Here is a 22,774-nt window from a genome sequence, read left to right as displayed (position 1 = left end):
GGAAATGTACATTATCAACCTTGAGCTATCAAAAAAGAAATTCAAAACGTTAGTAAGCAAACAGAGCAGAGCCTGATCAGACTACACGGGTGATCAACCTGGATTGGCTCTATACTGGTTTATACAGTTCTGTTCTTGCATGGTAAATGGTGAAATTTGCTGTTGTCGCATTTACATCATTATTTCTCATCAAACGCGACGGACTGATGATAATCTAATTATTGCTGGCTGTGTGAATTAAAGCACCTCCATGGGGAAAATCGTGGTTTCCTTGAACAAGAACATTTATACTCATAGGAGATTGGACTTAGAACCCACAATCAAGCAAGGTAAAAATTAAATTATACAGTTATTTTTCTGCATTATACAGCATAAACGTTTATGTTATTATAGCATAATCTTTTAAACGTTCATTTGTAATATTTTCCAAAGGTAAAAGAGTTATCAATGCGATAGGTGCATCGAAAACTGGTTATGTTATTTAAATCAAACAAATGCGATATAGCATTTCAAGAAACTATAAAGAACAATTCGGTATATATGCACCCAACAGTGAATGATACAACCGATCAGATGACTTGCATAAACTGAACATTTATTGTTATAACTCTAAAAAGCGAGCAGTGTAGCAGATAGTCTGAGGGTATAGTGTGCTAGTTGTGTAAATTCGATTACCGCCCGCAGGGTTAGAGTAAATACGGAGTTATCGTTTTTCGTTTTTCCATACATAATGCAGAAACTCGCATAATATAATTTTATTGAACTTTCAACAAACACAGAATTGAATCTCCATTCGTACTAGTATTAAGGAACCGGAAACGCTACGTGGGCATGTTATAAACAAAATGGAAGTAAAATTAATGTTACGTTTCCGCCATATGACCATATGACGTCATGCGATTAAACCTCGGTTTCAAACATATGACAATAAAAAAAGTCAAACAAAAATATAAATTTACGAAAAAAAATGCAAATTCAACGTCATGTAAAAATATTTCGAAAACGACTACTTCATCTGCGTGTACACTTTCCTTGGTGTGATTTGTTTTGTAATCAATGTAATTTGATAAAACTTTAAACGAACTGTCCTCTGTATATATACATGTATATAGGTCATATGACAATTTTCCAGCTTTACTGGTGTATTATTCCAGGCATGATTTGAATAGAACAGTGAACGTTCGTAAGCTGGCTTGCTTATTCACATAAAAGTGTCAAATTCCCTGCAGCAATGAGATTAACCATAGTTTGCAGCAGATGCTTACTACTTACTGCCCGAGCTATAATTTGGAGATAGTGTGGTAGAAAATTATTTTCTTTCGATCCATTATGTTGGTTTGAAAAAGAAGATAGTTTTGTTAAAAATACTTCATGTTTTGATCAGAAACTTGTATTTTGCTAGGACATAAAGCGTCAGGTCTGATCCATTCTACCAATACCAATAAAGCCAAATACAGGTAAAATGTCTAAAGATCTCTTACCATACTTTTAGTGTATTCTTATTTAAACTATATATTGTTTCAACGGTAACGACATATCATTATGTAAGCAACGAAATATTTCTGACTGCAGTTGTGCACAATACCTATTATTTTCTAGTCGTAATGGTACCAGGCATTAAATATACTAAATTTCAGTAAACTGTCATTTTCATATAAAGACGTTACTGGTTTATGTGAACAGTATTTTATTCATAGCTCTTTATAATGTTGATGAATTCTTTTTCCTTAAAAGGCTTATTCTTTCCTAGAACTTTTATCTTTATATCTCGACGGCTTTTTTATTTCCTATGTACTGTTATATTGTCCAAAAATATTACTCAGTAACCAGCTATCTAAACTATCTTTTATTTGTGTTACCTTCTTGCAATAAGAAAAGTTTTACTGATTAGTATTCTGTAAGATATTCATAATAGTTCTTTGTTTATATTTTGCTACCTATAATTAAAACTTTAACAATCAGTGCTACTTGCTACAAGTGACGCGCATGTTACATGCTCCAAAATTAGTATTAAATAATTATGAAACTCTCATGTGTCCTTCCTAAACAAATATTCTATTTCTGATACATAGTGTGTATTCAAAGTTATTTTAAATGTACCGAGGTATATTTACGACTAGCCCAAGACATTATAGGGAAATAAAATAATCCTTCAAAATACCACACGAAGATATCATTGACAGCAAGTACTTGATTTATAAAGAAGTGAAATATCCTATTTCTGACAGATCTTTTCAAATTTCCTTGTGAAAGGGAAATTAATTAACATGCGATACATACCACATGAAACGTGAGTCAAGACAGGTTTTAAAAATCAGATATTTACACAAATCCTTACTTTTATCGTCATATTGATAACACTTGATAAAAATTTCAACCGAAACATTTTGTTCAAGGAAAGTTTATATTCCCCCATTTTATCTAAGTGCGTGTTGATACAGTTGGAGTCTTGTCTTCTATATTGCTGTAATTACGAGTAGACCGCGGGTTGATGCTTCTTGCTTCCCCGGCCCAAGGATCCGACTCCCTGTAAAGTCCAACGCGGCTTCGCTTTTTCCTTATTGTTATAAATATTATCGTACCAATCAAAGCACAAGCGAGGGCAGCCGAAATAGATATGGCAGCAATACCGCCACCAGAAAGGCCCTTCTCCGCCCTTTTGCTGTCTGAATTATACTGAGCTGTACCAATAGGCGCTTCAGTACTTGCGTGGAACAAACCATGCTGCGCCATAAATTTTGGAACCATTACATCAGCGTCTTCAATATTTGTCCAAAGCGCTCCGTCACTGCTTACAACGACACTCTCAGAATCTATCATAGTGAAGCCATCTTTTGGGGCGTCCATGAACGGCGGTCTCTGAACCTTTGGCAGGCCCTGTGCAGAGAGAGCTCCTGTCTTTATACAATAGTTGATACTACATCCCTCATCTACAATCGCCAAATGTTGACTGTAACCTTTAGGACAAGAATGCGGATATGACGTCATTCCTTGGTCTTTCATATACGTCATCATCATACTTGTTCTACCGCTACTTTGAAGCAGATCACTTTGCTCTTTCAATGCCAATGGGTTTCCCGCTTTGCAGCTATAAAACCCGGCAAATGGGAGGGAGTATCGATATCCTAACTCATAATCATCACTTACACAAATAGTTAGAGAATCAAGAAGTTTAAGGGGATAGAATTCTGGAGGGCAACTCATACTTTGTGTAAGTACATTTGCCATTTTAGACGTGAACAGTCCTCCAAAAAGAAAGCCGCTGTTCGCTTCAACTTGTACAGTTGCGGCGCACCAGAATGCAGAATAACTGGCATAGGCTCTGTCAGTTACAGTCTTGCAGCAATGGCAAAACCACCAGCATCTATGGCATGATCTGCGTCGTCGTTGAGAGTGTTTTGTCCCTTCTTTAAGAGGAACTGACTCATAACCATCCGGACAGCTGAAATCACCTGTCTGTGGGTTTTTCTGTGTTATTCCCGAACAAAGGTTAGTATAGCCACCACCTGTACAAATCTGATAGACACCACCAAAGGTGAAATTCGTTTGAGATGCAACACAGGTGCCATCTTCAACATTGGCCTGGAAACTAAAGTTTGGAGACTCTTCGTTCGTGCAGCCTCTATGAATGTTGTGCCCGTAGTACATATGTACTGCGTCTTTGACGTAATCATATACGTCATAAACGGTTGACTCTGGTACATTGGGAAGATTGACGTGATTTATTTGGTAATATATAGGATCTCCGCTTCTATCGAGGGCTACCATGTCGTTATATATGGAACTTGACCAGTTGTTTGCGGTGAAATTATTTGGTCTGAAAAGTACATAGATATATATACGTGTGCATGTTAACATTTTCTAAAAACAATTTATTTCAACTCTTAACTTATCCGATATATAACCGGATTCTAATTTTGCATACATGTTTTGTGAATATGGTTTTTAATATTCATCCAGAATTAAATTACGATGGTTCGATGGAGAAAACTTGCATGTACGATGAATAAAAACGTGATGATGATATGATGAAATTACAATGGTACGATGGTGAAATGACAATGGTACGAAACCACTATGGTACGATTAAGCCACGATGAAGTTTTTACAATCGCGTTTTTACCATTTTGGCATCGTGCATCGCAGGCCATGCGTTTAATAAAAACACAATTGTCTAAAACGATCGCTATGTACATATATTTTTAAGAAAAGGAAATAACTCATAATTACTGAACCTGATTTATCTAAACTTAATTGTTAATGTTTTGCAGAAAGAATAGATACCTGAATACTGGACCACCAAATGTCATAATCTTTGAGGATGTTCGTTGTTTGTGGTATTCGTCTATCATTGTTTTCGAAGTTGATTTGGAATAGCTGACCCCAAAGTCGAATATTCCAAAGAAACTGGCACTTGCCGATGCTAGGATCTGGTGCTTCTGAGATTCGTATTTCTTTACAAATGTAGCGGTAACGTGGTCTAGCTGATAAAATAGCATTAGTGTTGTTAAGCTTTAAATTAATGGATAGTTTAATGACGATGAAGTGAGGAGTTTAAGGATGAGTTGATAACAAAGATCAAGATGAAATATTCGAAACAGATGATGCTAAGGATGATAACGACTATGGCGATTATGTTAAGGGTGAATATATATTTTAAGTTGGGACTAGAAGTTTTTGAGACATTTACTAGTATTTCTATTTCTATTGCATGAACCTTTATAGCAATTTACTCTTTCACTGTAATTTACAATGTATTAACATGCGACCTGTGTGTGCCTTGTTCTAATTTACGTGTATCGGCGAATCCCAAAAACATGCAAAACACTACAAATAACGACAAAATGATGTGTTTTCATTATTTAATATGTTCATTGACGCTTTTAATCATGTCGCTTCGACACTTAAAAAGACAAAAAACTCATCGCACCAATCTGCTACCAATGTATCCAACAAAAGAAAAACTTGTTTGTTTTACAAGTCACTTAAAAAGTATATAATTAAGATAAACAAAATCTTTTCAGTACATACTTGAACTAAAGCCGCTCCAACATCTATGCTAGTTATCACGTGGGTTCCAAAGTCTCGTACTAAAAGTTGACTCTCGTAACGGGCGATATCTGTGCGGTTCAGCGTTATATGAGCAGCTATTTTTCGCAGACGAGCCCGGAACACCTCGTTGACTTTGGTATCAGGTTCGAGCTTTGCAGTGTATTGTACATAACGGGCCTGTATAAAAATAAATTTTAAAGAAAACAACACCATATTAGCTGGGTCTTAAGGGCACAATCTTAACAAACCTAGAAGAAAGTTCCAGAGTCACTGGCAAGGCAATATATTTGTTACGTTAAAGATTTGGTGAATAATCATGTGTATAAATACCATTTGTCCTAAAATATGAAGATGGAGAAAATAAAACTTATTTTCTAAATATAAGTTTGTGTTAGGAGGAAAATATAGTGACACTAGTGCAGGGTGGTTGATCATGGAATATTTGTTTAAGGTAACATTGGGTCATCGCTAATTGATTTTTCTATTTTTTTCGTTTTGTCTTTCAATACAAAATGGTTTACAACTTTCTATTGTAGCTCTTTTACTTCGGTCGTTAGGCTTGCAAAAAAATTTTCTATGCGGCAATAAATGTGTTAAATAACGTTTGAATAATGCTTATAAAGCGTGTTAAATGTTTTCGGCACCGAATATTCTTTAATAGCATATAATTTAACATAAAAGTAGCAAAACGTAGACAAAGTGGTATTATAACTTCTATACAAAATACATTATGATATAAAAACAAACATATTCTGGCTGAGTTTCACCATTTTTTACAATTTTTACAGTTTTACAATTTCTCTAAGTTACGTAGTGTAAACAGTAGGTGTTCATTATATATTGCGATAACTTAAGAAAATGATATAAATTCGGAGTGAGTTGTTGTTGAAAAATCCACGGTTTATCGTTCAAATGCTCAGGAATATAATCACGAAGGTCGATATCAAATTGAAAGAGTTGTAGATAACATGACCCGACTATTTAAAGTTAAAAGTTAAAATGTCAATAATGAAAAAAAAGTCCATTTAAAAGTCATTCATGTGTATCAACGTGAAATTATACGTTTATGTTATAAAAGGGGATCATTCTATATCCTAAATATATCAGAGTAATGATCCATGCCATTTGAAGTTCAGAGATAAACAATGAGTCCATAGGACACCTATGCCCTCAGTTCTTTTGCCTTTTACAGCAACATTTTAACTTGTTTTGCTTATTTATAAGTTGCACAATGCTATAACTGAGGCAACTCTAGTCATTAGTTTGGTAAGGATTTCGCATCGAGTGTCACTGTTACAATCATCACTGGATATTGGTAATGTCCTACTATGTAACATAAACCACGGAAAAAAATGATGTTATGACATTAACTCTTATTAACAGAATGACCTAAAAATCAGTAAGGATCATCTACTGTTCATGTGCATTGTCCTTGCCATGTGACAAAAGAGTAATTAATAAACTTTTGAAAAATAGAAATGGTTGCATTTTTGAGGTTTAATGGGCCTAAAAGAAAAGCAAATAGAGGAAAAAAGGAATCTAGTTTTTATTGCCATTTTTACTTACCTGAACTCTAGTTGTCATGGATTTATCAAAATGTTGCTTGGATTTCACGCTCTCATATTCGTTGGAATACTTTCCGCTGACACTCACTTTACCAAGGTGAAGTCCCGCGTGAATATTTACCCCTTTTGATAAGGTACTTGTGAAGTTGTCCCAATGTGTGATCAATTCCGCATACGTTTCTACCTTACTGCTTTTAATCGGGATGGTGGAAATTCCGTCGGGAATGAGAAATTTGCCGTCTTCTGTCGTTCTGCATTGCGAATAGCTATAGTTTGATATTATGCCCATTTCTCGATTTCGTAGATTATCCCAACCTCTGCCGGGGAGCACCTCAAACCGCAACACTCGATCATTTTTATGCAAAGTGCATTTCCGTGGATCACCGTCGGGATACGTAACAGGATTTTCCGGCGGCGCTGTTAAATGATCGTCTCCTAATACTAAGTACACTGCGAGGACAAGTTGTAACACTAAATACATGCATTCCATATTTTCTTTATTTTGTCTTGGTTTATATCAATCGATACTAAGGTGCTCAACAATTTGCCCAAGTGGCCAAATGGGCTCCAAGAATACGCTTTATATACAATCCTGTCGGATGCGTCAACGTAGCGGAATATAATTCAGTAAAGTGAGGAAAATAATCGACCGTTATCTATTTGATAATATGAGCGAATTAAAGAAAATGGGATTTTGGTTTAACTTTACCCATTTTTTATTCGCTAATGTAAATTTCATTTAAAAACAGAAAGCTAGGCCTATTTCTATGCTTGTTAAGTTTATGTTAAATAAGGGTCCATCCGCCGGCCATTACTCAAAAAGCAGCTTTCGCTGTCAAGTACGGACCCCCAACATGTCGCCAGTTGTGTCCTTAATGGATTGATTTTGGAGCACAAGTGATGATAATTTACCTCCATGTAATTTCCACAGAATATCAACCGAAAACATTAATTATGAATCAAGAATTAGTCAAAATGCACGGCGGTTAATAAGAACCTGAATGTACAGTAACCTGGGACAATATAAAAACGAAGTAGCCCTGAAAAGGGCTGATATGCCATCAAGGGGGGGGGCTGCCATTCAAACCGTCTAACCCTACTAGGGACAAACGCACCCTAGTACCCTTCCTCCACGTCTCTGATTCATTTGTAGGGCCCCTCCCTCGGCTATAGTCAGGACACCAGAAACAAACGTAATACGAACTTAGTTGTGCCAACTTAAACGTAACCCGGAGTATGCAAACATTGTAAATCATTTTGCTTCATGTTTGATGTTTTGGTAATTTGTTTGCCAATCTATACACAGGCGAACGAAACAATTCTAACTAATGGTAGGAGAGTTGTTGAATTGTTATAGATGAAATATATTTAATTGATCCAGCCGAACTATTAACTGTTCGTCCTTTCCAAGAGAATTAAAACAAACTATTTAACACTCGCGCATTCTCGCTTTCTTGATGATTAAGGGACTTCTGGTGGTATAGGTGTGTGTGGCAATAACTCCTTGTTCAACGGCATACATATTTTATAAATTGTCACGAAGGCTGAGTCAAAACTGTATAAAAAACAACAACAGAATGTATCAAATGATGAATTTCGATCTGAACAATTAATTCTTTGTGAACTTTTATATATTTAATTCACCAAGATTTTCAAGAATAATCATTTTTATTGTTAAAAATAATTAAAAATTGAAAAGCATGCAAAACTTAAATTGGACGAACGTCACTTTCTAATAGGTCAATTAAGAAAGCGTCCGGTTGACATGGTCTAGTTTTGTTCCTTGTCATGCAGAAGGATTTTTAAAATGTAAATCACGAAAACTCCAAATGTTTCCCAGTCTTATGAAAACTATAATGCATAAGGTAGTGATGTTGATACTGAAATACGTTATTCGTAATTTAGATAATCTTTTGTATAACATAGAAAGCCTAGGGTCGGAGAGCTATTTTAACCGAAACTGTAATTAAAGTCAGACTTCTTGACAATTCGTAAAATGTATGAGTTGAACAAGGAGTTATTGCCACACACACTTTGATGTCGGACTCTACCACCAAAGCCCTTTAACCATCAAGAAAGCCCAAGTGCGCGAGTGTTAAATGATTTGTTTTAATTCGTTTGGAAATTGTAAAACGAAATAATACTAGTAGTTAATGATTGAAATAGATGCCCCATTCGCTTTACAATTTTAAATGATTCTTAGTTCACAGGTGCGGCTTAAGGTAGGGCACAGGTTCTGACACCTCCGTGTCCTTCTTAAGTGTGTCTCTTGTAAAGATCGTCCCAGATAAAGAACGCATTTTAAAAGAACTGTCATCCAAGAACAACAAATCATTTAAATAAATAATACAGATTTTATTTTATTTCGATTATGCAGTGAGCTAAAGGTTAACAGACATACTTTAATACCTCTTCTTCAAACTAACCAGTACTTATTCTAAGTATTAAAGGCTTCATGCATTAGAAACCAACAGCTTTCCTATGACAGGGTTCGAACCCATGCGGGCAGAAATTCACAGAATATTATAACCGACATTTAACCACTCGGCCCGCACGCCGTTACATTAATTTAATAAAGAACTATTACTTTTTATTGTTCACTGTCTGCTAGTAAAGACAACATTTTCATTTTCATGGAGTGGTCTTGAAAGTCAAGGTTGACTGTAGCCTGGGTTCCAGTCTGTCGATTTTTTTATGTTTCTGTTTGGCAAATCGACACCATTTCCTCATTGCATTTAAATTCCGCCAATCAAGCGTCAAATTAAAATGGATTAGAGCTATACAATTTTTTGGTGTTATAATCAAAAAATATTTTATCATTCTTTGTTTTCCTTATTTGCTAATTTCTTTCTTTTATATACCTAGGTAATTGCCTTTTGTTTACTTTGCTTTGTTTGGTTTTAGTTTAGTTTTTACTTGTCCAAACGAAAATGCTAAAAGACGATCAAATAGTATTTCTTACAACTGCATAAAAACATTTATTCTCTAAGTGTATCCAAAAATTTTGAAAGCCATAAAAATATACAATTTTCATGCCAACAGTTAAACAACTTTTGTGTTATTATTCTATTACAGATTAGTCCATGCTTTACTTTGGTGGTTCTTCATTACAGCAATATAAGGCACAAAAGCTCTAACCTAAGGGAAGTGGCATGAGAAACCCGCATTGAATTGTTGTTTTCTTAAATCGACAGTTTGTTCTTTCTGTATATAATATGCATCAATTTTCGTAAATTAAAAACGAAATTCTTGAGCTTTTCGTTATAATTTGACCATTTTGTCTGATTCTGTTGCAGATTTGCCCTGCATTTGTTCGAACATTTTTCTCTACAGCAATACATTTGTAAAAGGTCCAATGCTCTTGGCTCGAAAGGCCGTATGAAATGTTTTTTGTTTGTTTTTTGTTTGTTTTTTTTTTGTTTTTGTTTTTTGGATCGGCCATTTTTTTCTTCCTGTGTATAAAGTGTATCAATGTTGTAGGGCTCAAATTCTAACTGTGCGACGATTTCTTCTCTAAGGATATTACATCCAAGACTTTTCGAGAGAGAAAAAACACACCCTTTTCTATAGGCAAAATTTTGAAATTAATTCGGCTGATTCGGTTGCGGATTAGCCATGTAATATTTTTAATTTGTTAGCAATTTCGTGTCTATATTTCTTGATTTTACCAGTGAAAAGAAATTGAAACAAGTTAGCTGAAATGTTAACGAAAATTAGACGATGTTGAGAGCGTAGGTTTGTAGCTTTGACCTTACAGGGGTCAATATTAATTGGGGACATTTGATTTTATATAGACTCATATAGAAAAACATATTTAAATCTTATTGTGTAAAACTACAAATCCCATGGTTTAGGTATTTGGCGTGTTGCATCAATTTTTAGATACCGTCAGATCAAATTGGTCTTGCACCGGGAGTGAGTCTCTTTCTTTATGTAGACAAAGGTATAGGTAGACATATCTTAATTTCTTGATGATAACTACAATGTCTCTATATTTGGCATAAAGCCTTGCTTAGTAGACGTCTATAAAAGGTTTCGGAATCTTGTACCTAGGGTAAAAATGCCCCTTGTAATTGTCTTCGTGTAATATAGAATCACAGGGATAATTAAGATAAAACATTGTTCAGATAAGTTTCTTGATTAGGTATCTTCCCTAAATGAAAGATTTTTGTTGTATTTTTTACTCAAAAAAATTTACATTCGAGCGTATATTGTCCCGCCCTTGTAGTACTCTTGTTGGCAATGACCTTGGTCAGTTTGAAGATTAGGGATTATGCATCTCTTACCATACGTTATTGCTGTTTGCAGTTACATTAATTTTTGATGATACGACAGTGCCTTTTGACTTCCTAGGAATTCTTACATAGCTAAAAAAAATACAAAACACATAAAAGGTATACGGACAAGTAGAAAGGTACAGCTCGAAAATGTATTGTATATTTTGAAATAAGAATATTAACAACTACTGAGTTTTCAATTTTTATTGTTTCTTCCAGTACAACAGGTTTGGCGCAGGACCGGAAATATTTAAAGACTTTAAATGAACTCCGCTGATGTTTTCTTTTACATGACGTGGCTAAGTAATAGTTTTCCGAGTTAACCATTTTATGAAGGTCTAGACCAATAAATTTCAGATGAATCCTAATTTCTTTCTTCTAGAATCATCATTTTAACTGTGTAAAAAACTTAAAATGAAAAGCTTTGCAACCTTTTTCACTCAAGCGGACTAAGAATCGCAAAAAAACGATTTTCGAGTTCAATCTCGGCAGATTTATTTTATTCTTTGCAGATTTTTTTTCTTTTTAAGTGATTCACTTCATCTTTGAAAGCATTTCAAAATTTAAGTTTTAGACTTTTTGACCCGAAATAAGATAACTTAAATAATGTTTTGTAATTTGGTATATATTAGTAGTCTTATGTATACTCTAAATAACAGACATATTTGAATCTGCTATTTGCAAAAATCTCTTTATGGCGTGATTAAGAATTCTAATTTTATTCAACAAAACTTTTATTTTAGACTTGTACATAACAAACCGTCATGGAAATATATTTACAATACAATTTTTTTCATACCACGTGATCATGATTACAGAAAAATACAATATGATAATAAATCAGACAAGAAAAAATGCATTTGTTTTCAAACATAAAGCTATATCAAGGACAGATGACCATTGAGATAAATACATCCATGAAAAACTGGTTTTACTCATAAAGATAAGTTGACTGGAGTGATTCAGAACCTCTGAAAAGTCAAAATATTTCAACATGCAAAACTACTGGTAGATTCTAGATAACTTTTTATTCTGGGTCGAAATATCGCTTCTTCGTCGTAGAGGGGAAATATTACCTAGCTTAATACATCAACTTATAATACAGTTCTTTTTTGGACAAGCCGTTCACAACTGGTTGTAACATAGCCCTACTGAATTCTCACCACAACTTTGAATTTGCACAAGTAATAATTATTTCATCATTAAGGAGACAATTCTATCATTTCTACATGCAAATAATTTTGCTAGTAAAACAGATTTACTTCGGCCAAGTATCTTTTCTAAAGATATTTCTTGTTATGTACCGTTACAGTGTCCAAAATGTTACTTAACCATGCACGCTTACTTGTGTTGCTGTTTAGCAATACGTACAGTTTTTATATTTAAGCATTTTGTATGCATCTCAAAATGTTACTTTATTTACAATTTCGTTACTTTTATGATAAATACATTTGCAATACGACGAGCATCTTACATGCTCTAAAACTATTAATTTGAACGCTTAATAGAACGTTAGTCGTTTCTGAGGCACAGTGTGTCTTTAAAGTTATTTCTAAGGTATTAAGATATATGTGCGACAAGTACAAGACCTTATAGGGAAGAAAATAATGATTAATCCTATATATTATCGCCTAAAGATAGCATAGACAGCAAGTAAGTGATGAAATATCCTACTTCTTGACAGCCATTAAGTATTGAAAAAGTATGCTTTCAGTTTAAAGTAATCTTAAATTTCCTTGTGAAAGGGAAGTTAATTGTCATGCGATACATAGCACGTGTTTTATGAGTCAAAACAATTTTGCTAGTCAGAGATTTACACAAAATCACATCGACGAGTCTATTCCTTAATCTCATAAAGATAACACTTAATCGAAGAAAAGTTTATATTCCCCCATTTTATCTACGTGCGTGTTGATACAGTCGGGGTGTTGTCTTCCATATTGCTGTAATTGCGAGTAGAGCGCGGATTGATGTTTCTTCCTTCCCCGGCCCAAGGATCAGACTCTCTGTAAAGACCACCGCGGTTTCGCCTTCTCCTTATCGTTATGACTATCACCGTTCCTATCAAAACGCAAGCGAGCGTAGCCGAAATAGATATGGCCGCAATACCGCCACCAGAAAGGCCTCTCTTCGTTCTGTTGCTGTCTGAATTATACTGAGCTGTGCCAACAGGCGCTTCAGTACTTGGTTGCACCATACCATGCTGTGCCATGAATTTTGGAACCATTACGTCAGCATCTTCCATACTTGTCCAAAGCTCTCCGTCACTACTTATAACGACACTATCGGAATCTATCGTAGTGAAGCCGTCTTTTGGTGCGTCCATGAACGGTGGTCTCTGGACCTTTGGTAGGCCCTGTGCAGAGAGAGCTCCTGTCTTTATACAATAGTTGATACTACATCCCTCATCTACAATCGCCAAATGTTGACTGTAACCTTTAGGACAAGAATGCGGATATGACGTCACTCCTTGTTTTTTCATATACGTCATCATCATACTTGTTCTACCACTACTTTGAAGCAGATCACTTTGCTCTTTCAATGCCAATGGGTTTCCCGCTTTGCAGCTATAAAACCCGGCAAATGGGAGGGAGTATCGATATCCTAACTCATAATCATCGCTTACACAAATTGTAAGAGTATCAAGAAGTTTAAGGGGATAGAACTCAGGCGGGCAACTCATACTTTGTGTAAGTGGATTTGACATTTTTGAGGTAAACAGTCCTCCAAAAAGAAAGCCACTGTTATCTTTAACTTGTCCAGTTGCGGCGCACCAGAAGGCAGAATAGCTAGCATGGGCGGTGTCGGTAACAGTATCGCAGCAATGGAAAAGCAACCAGCAGCTGTGACATGATCTGCGTTGTCGCTGAGAGTTCTTTGCCCCTTGTTTAAGAGGCACTGACTCATAACCATCCGGACAGCTGAAGTCACCGGTCTGTGGATTTTTCTGTGTCATTCCCGCGCAGAGGTTAGTATAGCCACCCCCTGTACAAGACTGATAGACACCACCGAATGTGAAATTTGTTTTAGGTGCAACACACGTGTCATCGTCAACATTGGCCTGGAAACTAAAGTTTGGAGACTCTTCGTTCGTGCAGCCTCTATGCGTGTTGTGCTCGTAATACAGATGCACAGCGTCTTTGACGTAATCGTATACGTCATAAACAATTGACTGTGGTACATCGGGAAGGTTGACGTGCGTGATTTGGTAATATATAGGATCTCCGCTTCTATCAAGGGCCACCATGTCGTTATATATGGAACTTGACCAATTGTTTGCAGTGAAATTATTCGGCCTGAAAATTACATAGATGTTACATTTACTAGATCATTTATTTTGATTCTGAACGTACTTGATAAATGATCGTTTAGTATATTCTACATTCTAATTTACTTTATATATTTTCTGATAATATAATTTCTAATATTCAGTCCGTATCAATTTACGGTAGTACGATGATAAAATCGCGATAACACGTTGGTGAAACCACGATGGTATGTTTGCACGACGATGAAAGCGCACGGACATGTGGAGAAAACTAGATACTAGTGAAAATCGTATTTTTGGATTTTCGCATTTTCACCATCCTGTCAGCGTATTTTCATCATTGTACCATTACGTTTTCACAAACGCGTTTTCACCCTCAATTGGATCGTACATCGTGGGCCAGGGAACATCGGAACTGAACATCGTCATTAATACTGATCTTGTACATATATTTTAAATAAAGGGAAATAACTCTTAATTACTGCACCTGATTTATCTAAACTAAACTGATAATATTTTGTAAAAAGAGTACATACTTGAATACTGGACCGCCAAATGTCATAATCTTTGAGGTTGTTCGTTGTTTGCGGTATTCGTCTATCATTGTTTTCGAAGTTGATTGTGAATAGCCGCCGCCAAAGTCGAATATTCCAAAGAAACTGGCGCTTGCCGATGCTAGGATCTGTTGCTTCTGAGATTCGTATTTCTTTACAAACGTAGCGGTAACTTCGTCTAGCTGATAAAATAAAATTAGTGTTGTTCAGTTTAAATGAATGTATATATACTATGTTATTCATGAGGCGAGGGAGAAGAAAAACTGGAATGTCTACTTAAATCATGGCGATAAAGAAGATGCAGTATACGATTCAAATAATGTTAATGATGATGATGATGATGATTATGCTGCTGCTGCTGCTGCTGATGATGATGATGATGATGATGATGATGACGATGATGATGATGATGATGATGATGATGTTAAGGGTTAATCAAAGGTTTGAGACAAAGACAGGGTTATTTTGACTTCTTATACATGAAGCTTTATAGACATTTACCCCTTCACTGCAATCTTATTTTTATCTTAACGGCATTAACTTGCGGCCTGTTTATGCCGTGTTCTATTTTTCGTGTAGACTCGAATCCCCAAAACATATAAAACACAACAAATGACGACAAAATAATGTGTTATCTAATCATTTTTTTTTTCTAAACCATTTCACCTCGTCAATCGCCACTGAAAAAGACAAATCATTCGCACTAACCTGTCACCGTAGTAAAACAATGTGTACTAAACAGAAGAAACATTGTTTGTTTTAAAAGTCACTTAAAAAGTACTTAATTATGAGTACAAAATCTTTTCAGTACATACTTGAACTAAAGCAGCTCCAACATCTATGCTAGTGATCACGTGGGTTCCAAAGTCTCGTACTAAAAGTTGACTCTCGTAACGGGCGAGATCTGTGCGGTTCAGCGTTATATGAGCGGCTATCGTTCGCAGACGTGCCCGGAACACATCGTTGATCTTGGTATCAGGTTCGAGCTTTGCAGTGTACTGTACATAACGGACCTGGATAGAAATAATTAAAAAACAGTATCATATTAGCTGGCTAGCACAAGCTTAACAAATCTTGAAACCGTTAGTTCGAGCCATTGACATGGTAATAATATGGTGGATTATCATATGTTATAAAATATAAAGATGGAGACAGTTAAAGGTTATTTCCTGAGGGGGGATGTGAAATAGAAAATAGTCACTCGAATAACTTCAACAAGAACTGTCGGAGGACAGTAACGCTCGACTATTCGAAAAGTTGTCACAAGGGTGTTTCATTGAGTATAATAATGCTTACCTATATGAATACATAAAATTTTCCGAAAAGGTACAAACCCTTCAGAAGTTATGGAGATGCCAGCTTACAAGCAAAAATTTACCTAGAATTTCTAAGTCGAAAAAGGGGCATAATTATGCAAAAAAGCAAATCAGAGTTATGGGATTGTGCCAATCATCTTAGATAATCACAGAGAACAAGTGTGTGAAGTTTCAATCCATTCTCTTCAGTAGTTATGGAGATACCAGCTTACACGCAAAAACTTAACCAAGTATTTCTAAGTCAAAAAAGGGGCATAATTATGCAAAAAGCAAATCAGAGTTATTGGACCTAAGCCGATCATCTAAAATAATCACAGAGAACAAGTGTGTGAAGTTTCAATCCATTCCCTTCAGTAGTTATGGAGATACCAGCTTACACCAAGTATTTCTAAGTCAAAAAAGGGGCATAATTATGCAAAAACAGCCAATCAGAGTTATGGGACTTGTGCCAATCATCTTAGATAATCACAGAGAACAAGTGTGTGAAGTTTCAATCCATTCCCTTAAGTAGTTATTGCGATACCAGCTTACATGCAAAAACTTAACCACAGCGACGCCGACGCCGACGCCAACGCCGACAAATGGGTGACTGCATTAGCTCGATTATTCTTCGAAAAGTCGAGCTAAAAATTAATGCATCTGCTATCTGCGTTAAATCAACCGCGACCCCAAGTATGTGGTTAATCAGTCGCCTCCCTTTATTTAAGTATCGCACTCGCAAAAGATAAGAGCTTAAGTTTACCACATTACCACGCAAATATAGGAAATGTCATAGAAGGGGGTATTACTCAAATGTGAAGCAACTAAATTTATCATAAAAGCAAGGATAATAATTTCAAAAGAACGGATATAAATCGAAAAGAGTAATAGAATTCAATGATGAATCCTTTCAATATAATAAGGAACTCCGAGAAATTTAATATAGACAAAGTAAACATTTGTGCCGCGTCATGTGAAAAGATGACTTCAGTCTTTGCCCTACTTTTTCGCCGAATGACAAGTTCTTTTTTCTTTTTTTAAAATCTTTTCTTTGTCCCATAAATTGTTTAAACTAATCTTACATCTATAAACGTCTGTTTACTCCCTATGCCAATACTAACTGATTATCTTTTGGAGAGCGTACCAATTATATAAATAGATAATGGAAAATACGTGGGAAATTTTAGTGAACTCGAAATGGAAAAAAAACGGGAATTTTTATTGAAATGCCAACAAGTGCTTAATTAGGTCGAACATTTTTTTTCGACAACGGTTTGCATAATCATGAAAACTGTTAAAAGAATATAATAAAGGTATGTCATCTAAGCGTCCATAATATACAATAAAATCTGTATACATGTATACCGCATTTTTTTTTTTTTTATTTTTTTTTTTTTTTTTTTTTTTTTTTTTTTTTGTTTTTTCCTCAATTTCAGACATTTGAAAATATGGAGATGTGATCATTTCAGACAGGTAGGTATTGTTGCAGACAAATACTAAAAGTCAATTAAATTGTAAAAAAGTGGCATTAAGCACAATATTTTCTTTGCATAGCCATCTTTCGGAGGTGGCAACCCGTTTAGTCAATGGTCATGCGCGTAACATAGGAAAATAATTTGTGCAATATATTGCACGGGCATATATTGCACGGGAAACATGGTTAGTAAACGGACCAATATAGTTTATGTTAGAAATGCCTTTGCAGAGATATTTTAAACCTCATTTTAAAAAAAATCCATGTTGTTGTTTTTTTTTGATATTCGTGAGAATAACATTCGTGAGAATGACGACCTGGCTACGGATATACACAGTATTCCGAACATAATTAATGCTGTACGCCTCCAAATGAACCAAAATATTTCAAGAAAATTAGACTTGAGAAAAACGTTTTGTGATTAATGATCGATTTCGCAGTATTTTCACCGTATTTGTACTGCGTTACTAACACACTTAGGGCTATTTTGACATATTTTGACCTCTTTTTGGTAATTTTCATGAGTTGTAAGTGATGTTTGCAACGTGAATTTTTTTTCACTTCACAATATTTTTAATACATTTTTAATTCATGAAATTTAGCATGATTCTGCAGGCGTGCTGCTTTAAGATGGAGTTAAATAATATATACCAAAAAGGCGGATTAATTTTTCTTCCATTTAATTTAACTTAACGTATTTACTAGGGTATACAAGAAAGGTTTTTAAGAAAAATTTCCCATTTAAACAATTTTAGGTTTCGGATTACTGTATTTGTCTGTACCCCATATTTTCTTGCATATAAGTACGGCATACGTTTTAGTTATGCGTTAAATGATTCATATTTTACAAGTGTATACATATTTTACCAGTGTATACATGTACATGTATTTGGTAATACATAGCGACGATAAAAAGCATAACTTATTTCTCATTTTCACAAGTATTTTGGTTATTGGGACTTTTTTGTGTCTGCTCGGAAGAATGCCTTAACGGATATTAAATTCCCATTATGATATAGAAAATTATCTTTCCTATATTTTTACAGCTTCAAACATGTCAAAGAAAATTGTATACTCATTTGCCACATACGAGATAAACTTACGTTTAACTTCTTTTGCTCTGTTGACAATGATGTATAGTTACAATGAATGAGTATTTTGTATGGAAGTTAAATACTATTCCTTTACGACACATTACTGCACATTCAATGCAACTTTCTTCGGTTGTTAGACATCAAATATGCTCTAGATTCAATATATAAACATTTTTAAACACGTATTTGACATTTCAAAAGAAACTTTTAATATGGATTTCGGAAGCATAACGTGCCTTTAACAGATCCTACGCTACCTAAAAAGTCTTAAGGTTCAGAAATTATTAAGCCCCAGTGTCCTGATGTAATGTTTTTACACCAAATCCGTTAATGGATCATTTGCTTCTGCAGTAACGGAGTATAATTTCTGATTAACGGAGTATTTTCTGATTATATATTTGATACTCACCAACACCATCCTGAAGTGTGCTGTTATGTATGATTCTATCAACAAAATTATAAATGATATTTCAGACATCCCATTATGGATAAAATTCACTTTTAAACTTTAGGACCATCAAACCCTCTAAATGGAATAAATTATCCTAATTCTATTCAGTAATTAAACTTAAGAGTACAGTTTGTAAAATCAATGCTTATGACAAAAAGTATAATAATTAAGAAAACAAATATATTGCTTTTACGAACCTGAACTCTGGTTGTCATGGATTTATCAAAATGTTGCGTGGATTTCACGCTCTCATATTCGTCGGAAAACTTCCCGCTGATACCCACGTGAGAGAAGTGAAGCCCGGCGTGCACATTGACCCCGCGGGATAAGGTACTTGTGAAGTTATCCCAATGTGTAATCAATTCCGCATACGTTTCTACTTTACTGCTTTTTATCGGGATGGTGAAAATTCCGTCGGGAATAAGAAACTTGCCGTCTTCTGTCGTTCTGCATTGCGAATAGTTATAGTTTGTTAGTATGCCCATTTCTCGATTCCGTAGATTATCCCACCCACCGCCGGGTAGCACCTCAAACCGCAAGACTCGATCACTCTTTTTTGAAGTACATCTTCGTGGATCACCGACGGGATATTCATTATTGTTTCCCGACGACGGCGCCGCCGTTATACTATCATCTCCTAAAACTAAGTGCACTGCAATGGCTAAATGAAACACAACAGCTACACTGTTCATTTTTCTCTTATTTCGTTTCACACATTTAACATTCTACACTAGTACTCGAGTGTTGCAATTAGCTATGTGGATACACTATATATACTAATGGGAGGAAAACCCGGAGTAAGAAAAAAACAACCCGGAAGATAATAAATACAGTTGCGTACGGAAGAAAATTGGTACTTATCTATCATGTCATGTGAATAAATGTAAGAAAAGGGGGATTTTGTGGGTTACATTTATCCATTTTTTATTCGCTTTGATAAAGTTATATACATAAATATAAATTTACAGCAAAAAAAACCATTGTTGGGTAGGTTCGAAATGTCAAAAGGCACGTGATTCGGTTTAAATGTTTATTGTTATAAATTGTGCATCGTCAGCGTTGATCCGGGCTACCGTTAAACGCATTATCCCGCTTCTTTTCTACATTTGGATTTTTTTTACTGTATATCAAGATTCTTTTTTAGTGAACAAATTACGCGTAAACGTAAGAAATGCCTTAAAGAAGCAAACCTCCAAACTGTGCAAACATTTATGAAAATCTGTTGTTTGTTGTTGTTTTTTGTTGTTGTTTTTTTTTAAGATTTAAGTATATTATTAAGTATATACATTATTAGTTTTAAAGATTTTTCACAGGTTATATGGTCCTATGTGAACGGCTGTTTGGATATATAACCCGAGCTGTAAGGCCGATTATAAACGGTCATATAAACTTTATATTTATAACGAATTTATAATACCGCAAACTTCCTTTGATTTAGAAAAAAAGTGAGATTTCTTAGAAAATTGACAGCAGCGGTGTAAATACTATATAAACGTCACAATTATCCAATGAAAAGTGACTTTACAAACGTGCAGTATTATAATATGTCATTAAACTAGCTTTTTAAGGCATTTAGCAATTCGCTATATTGGCTGATTTGTGCGTTGTTATATTTTCGCACGTACTGGCGTCCCGTAGAGCGAAAATACCACATGGCACAAATCAGCCACCATACATGTTATTCAGTACCAGTACGGGATAGAAACTTGATTAATGGAGATAAAAATATTTTCAAATATGTGATACTTTGTATTAACCCTTGGATTATGAATACTTAATCCTTTAATATTGATAAATTTATCTTAAGTTTGCGGTTTTGAAACATTACTGCTCGGGCATGCCGTTTTGCATATGATAAGATATTCTTATCTAATTAATTATTCAGTTAAATAACGTCGTAATAAACCATAATTATAAAAACACATATGGAATATATCTTAAGTCTATCAAATCTTCTTTAAACTAATAACTTCAATGCTATTGTCGTATATCTAACGAATAGGAGCTTTAACAGCGAAACCCATTTAACAGCGTTTAATTTTTCCCTTCAGTTTGACATTGCCCTACGCTGCAAATCGCGGCGAATTGTCGTTAAAAAACAAGGTTTATTGTAAACAAAGGTGAAATTGTAAGATGTACAACAATTTCGGTATTAAAATAAAGTGTTGCGAGTATAGATCATCTGACTCCTACTGTAGAGGTCGTGAGTTCGAGACCCATCATGAGCTCGAGTCCCATCAGGAATATTATGCAGATTTTATTCATGGTGAAGGTGCAATTTGAGTTTAAAACAATTTGACAGAACCCGTTTGCCTAGACTTCAAAAATTTAAAAACTATGTATAAATCTTGTAAATGAGGTGAGGGAAAACCAAGATTAAATAATTGATTACTTTTTAAATCCTTAAACCGTAACCTTGATCTGTAACCCACAAGTAATATTTGCGCATCTAAATAGAGGGCGCATTTTATCTCCTGCCAATCAAATCACGCGTTCAATGGATTAGAGATAACATCAAAATCTGGTAACAAAAACATCTAATCGCGTGATCAAATCAGTTTTTGTCGTTATGAAAATATGTTTTAATATATTAATATATGTATCTAAATATCTTCCTGTATTATAAATTCGTCATAAAGAGTCATGACATTTTATATGGCGGTATATAAACGTCTGTTTGCAATATAACCATCGCCTAGCGGCTCGGGTTATATATACAAACAACCGTTTATAATTATAGGGTCATATAACCTGTCAAGAATCTTTATAACTAATAATATAAACGTTACGACTAACCAATTAAAAGTGGCGTTACAAACGTGCAGTATTATTAAGTATGTATAATACATGCCAAGGGACGTAAACTACATTTTTTGAATGATCTGCCCTTGACATAAGCAAATTATTTCTAATTCAATATTGAAATCGAGCTCGGTTACCCGCAAATTTTGTGTTTTCACAAAGTATTAGTTATAAAAAAAAATTTACAGGTTATATGGCCCTATATAAACGATTGTTTGAAAATATAAGTGCCGCTAGGCGAGGGTTATATCGCAAAAAAAACGTTTTTATACGGCCATATAACCTGTCAGAAATATTCATAACGACTTTATAATACAGCAAGCATCATTTTTAAGAGGAAAAAGTATGAATTCTTCATAAGTGAAAACTATATAAAGCTCACGATTATCCAATGAAAAGCAACGTTACAAATTTATAATGTTTCATATTGTTGCTTTATACCGAATTTATTTTAGTTCGATTGTGTAGGAAGCTTATAGCTTATAGACACACTCTCGAATCCGTTTCTGGAACCAACCAGTACTGACAGCAAAGAGTGTAAACAACGGCTCGTTCCTGACAGGGTTTGAACCCACGCGAATAGCGAACCTTAGATTACTACACCGAAACCTTAACCTCTCGACCATGCCGCCACCCATACAGTTGTGTTAAACCTTTCAAGAACAAAACAGCATGGGCCTTTAAAGAATTTTATTTCTGACTTTGTAATGATGTTTTTAACCGTTTCTGGAATGATACAAGGAAAGTAGGAAAGTAAAAGCTTATTTCGGTTTCTGTATAAGACAATGTAGGCCGTGTCGTCTTACAACATTTATAGATTCTCCTATCGTATTTCCGGACGTTTAAGTGTTCTTATGTGAATATAATATCAAATATTTATATAAGTACAGTCATCGTCAATGCATTACTTAGTCAGCGTACAATCTGAAAGTTCTCGTCTGT

The 22,774-nt window shown here is 34.9% G+C and overlaps 2 protein-coding genes across 2 annotated transcripts; both read right to left on the bottom strand.

Moving 5' to 3' along the window:
• Positions 1-743: 743 nt before the first annotated feature.
• Positions 744-7,207, bottom strand: LOC132723740 (macrophage-expressed gene 1 protein-like). Its single transcript, XM_060708506.1, has 4 exons — positions 6,619-7,207; positions 5,032-5,229; positions 4,285-4,484; positions 744-3,817 (listed from the first exon to the last, which is right to left on the bottom strand). Exons 1-4 carry the CDS (start codon positions 7,105-7,107, stop codon positions 2,422-2,424), a joined length of 2,283 nt encoding a protein of 760 aa, XP_060564489.1. The 5' UTR covers positions 7,108-7,207; the 3' UTR covers positions 744-2,421.
• Positions 7,208-11,083: 3,876 nt separating this feature from the next.
• LOC132723739 (macrophage-expressed gene 1 protein-like) lies at positions 11,084-19,797 on the bottom strand. The gene is made up of 4 exons (XM_060708505.1): positions 19,228-19,797; positions 15,532-15,729; positions 14,699-14,898; positions 11,084-14,190 (listed from the first exon to the last, which is right to left on the bottom strand). The coding sequence occupies exons 1-4, from the start codon at positions 19,720-19,722 to the stop codon at positions 12,795-12,797; spliced, it is 2,289 nt and encodes a 762-aa protein (XP_060564488.1). The 5' UTR covers positions 19,723-19,797; the 3' UTR covers positions 11,084-12,794.
• Between the last annotated feature and the right edge of the window lie 2,977 nt (positions 19,798-22,774).

The sequence above is a fragment of the Ruditapes philippinarum genome, unplaced genomic scaffold, assembly GCF_026571515.1.
Source record: "Ruditapes philippinarum isolate M1 unplaced genomic scaffold, ASM2657151v2 ctg918_1_1_1_1, whole genome shotgun sequence".
Classification (NCBI taxonomy): Eukaryota; Metazoa; Mollusca; class Bivalvia; order Venerida; family Veneridae; genus Ruditapes; species Ruditapes philippinarum.
The sequence above is the reverse complement of the archived record's forward strand: the minus strand, read 5'-3'. Positions and strand labels throughout refer to the sequence as shown.